General features: G+C 36.0%; 1 protein-coding gene across 1 annotated transcript in view; it reads left to right on the top strand.

Annotated features, from left to right (window-relative positions):
* Nucleotides 1–1,960: 1,960 nt before the first annotated feature.
* LOC108976832 (kin of IRRE-like protein 2) overlaps nucleotides 1,961–2,639 on the top strand; it is a 266,683-nt gene continuing 266,004 nt past the window's right edge. The window contains exon 1 of the mRNA XM_018946195.1: nucleotides 1,961–2,102. Coding sequence (XP_018801740.1) covers nucleotides 1,961–2,102 — 142 coding nt within the window. The remainder of the gene's footprint in view (nucleotides 2,103–2,639) is intronic.

A 2,639-nucleotide genomic window follows, 5' to 3' on the forward strand; every position in this document is an offset into this window, starting at 1 on the left:
GTCTCCGGAAATAGTCTCAGAGGGCCAAGTCTGTAGAATACGGTGAATGTGGAAGCAATGCGGTTCATGCGATTCATGGATTTTTAACACCGTTTTCTCTATCTTTTGAAAACAGTGCATTGTCTTGTTGAAACAACACKTYCTTTTTCTGCAAATGCGGTRATTTTCCARTGATTTCRTTCTTCAAACAGTCCAATAACGCTATCTTTCTTTTTTAGTAGGTAGTCGAAAAAACATATTATGCCATAACCTCGCCAGCCTGTTGCGTTTTTATACGCTTCGGAGCGGGTTGATCGGATGACAAAGTTTTTACTTCAACTGTACTTGTTTTCTTCAAAAAGCAATATTGCTTTTTATCCATTTTCCACAATAACAGAAGAGTCTGCACTCAAATTGATATAATTCACAAACTAATGAACCGGCAATGTCAAATCAATGTCAACAAATATTGTAAGCAAATTATATCTTTCGAGCTGTCGTATGCCAATGTCTCTCTCGGCTAACTATACCGGTGATAGTTAGAGAAACCGGTGATTCAAGTAGAGATACTTTTTTCAATATTTTTTTTTCTATTGTTTTTTTTTTTTGTTTTTTTTTTTTGACAGATTACACGTCAGTCGTGTCAAGGTGTCATGTTAATTTTCTTTAATATTGTTTGAGAATTCATCATAGGAAAAGTTACGCACAACTTATGGTCAACWTAGTCAGCCTACAATGCGTACTCCTTCAACGGCATCACCCATTTTAAGACCGAAGAAAATATAGCGGCCGTAGCTGAGAGTGTACACGAAAACTGTGAAGAGTCGATTCGCAGCTGTTCGCTGCAACTCGAACTGAAATCGTTCAAAATTCAGCTTGTGCAAGAACTAATACCCCTCGACCTTCCYAAGTGGCATCGCTTCMTTAGATGAGCTCTTGAAAAGTTCCTAGAAGATCCGATGCTTTCGTRCCAAATTTTGTTCGGCGATGAGGCCCATTTCTGGCTCAATGTGTATGTAAATATATCGCACTCATAYTTCCTAATAAAGTTTCGCCAGCAAGTTCTCTTTCGGTGAGGTGGGTACGGGTTGATATCAGCTCAAATCTTGTTTGAACGACGTTTTCTACCCTGCTGATGATTTGGTATTTACTTGGTTCATTAGAAGACTTTTTATAATGAAGTCAAGTAGGCATATACTATATTGGAACAAAAGCTGCTTTGATGCACAAATTTAAAGGATTCATCCATAGCTTTTTCTGATACTCAAAAATTACTCAACAATTATATTTATTTGGCTATTTCCATCTGATATTCTCTTCAACAATTTAGCACTTGTTTTCCCATATAATCACAGAGAGAAAACAAGGTACGTCAGCGCACGAACTTAACCCTTCTTTACTTTTTCAGCTTCTGTTCTCAGATATAAGCTTCTTTTTACTCTTTACACTTTTCTAACATTGTTGAGACTTTGTAACTCATTTATGACTTTTATCCATTTCAAATGTCATTCCAGCATTTATGTTACTGCTGCAAATGAAATACACAATTTTGAAATGGAAAAGCAACAATTTTGAAACAAAAAAGTCGCYTGACATATTTTAAGTTTTTTGTTTTTCGAATTTGTGAAAAAAAATCGACGCGTGTACAGCAGCAAAAAGAACGGCGCCAGAAAGCAGATTTAAATATAGAAACAAATGTTAGCAAAAATTTCTATGCCCGAGATCGCGCCACCTCTATAACCAAAATTAACGAAAAAGGAAAAAATAAAAAATATATATGTAAATGTGAAATGAAAAATGCGACAATAAAAATAAATTGTGACTTGTGAAGAGCATAACAACATAAATCAACGGCAAATCAAAAAAGTTTAATGAAAAAGAAAAAGTTCCGCAACACAACGAAGGCGAAAAACAGCGGCTAAATTAAAATAATATTCAGCAAAACAACAAAACCAACAACATAAGCCGAAAATATCACACAATGAAAGCGAACACAGCTGCAGTCGGCGCGAGCGCAGAGATGYCACAAAGCGGCATGCAACAGCGAMGACAWCAACATCAGCATCACTTGYCACAGCCGCTAAAGCTCATATTGGYGTTAGTCATCATCATTTGCTTGCAAGGTAAGTGAAACATCAATTTTCCTTTTTGCTGATTTTTTTATGATGCTCATTTTCAAGCTTGTGTCTTGCTTGCTGTAAGCAATTTTTTGTGCGGTTTTGCATGCTTGCAACAAATTGCCACGTACACATGTTTATACGAGCACAGCTATCATCTATCTCTGCCCCATGCCACATTCGCCAGCAACGTGTCGTCTGACTTTGAGAATGTCTCACATAATATGCTTGCTGTTGCATGCACCACCCACGGCAGGCACACGAAAGACAAATAGGCATATTTTGTCATTGTATGCTAGAGATGGTAATCTACATAGTAAATATTTGTGTGTCTTTCTTTATATGGCGTGTGTTTGTTGCTGCAATAATTATTTTGTCATCGCTTTCCGCTTTCCTGTCGAATTTCTTATGTCAATAAGTGTCTTTTGAAACTTAGGCTTGTGGGTAGCGATTATTTCCGTTTTGGTGCGTTCTTTTTTTTTTTTTTTTTTTTTTTTTTTTTTTTTTTTTTTTTTTTTTTTTTTTTTTTTTTTTTTTTTTTTT

Source organism: Bactrocera latifrons, unplaced genomic scaffold (genome assembly GCF_001853355.1).
Source record: "Bactrocera latifrons isolate USDA-ARS-PBARC rearing strain unplaced genomic scaffold, ASM185335v1 scaffold_80, whole genome shotgun sequence".
In the NCBI taxonomy this organism is placed as follows: Eukaryota; Metazoa; Arthropoda; class Insecta; order Diptera; family Tephritidae; genus Bactrocera; species Bactrocera latifrons.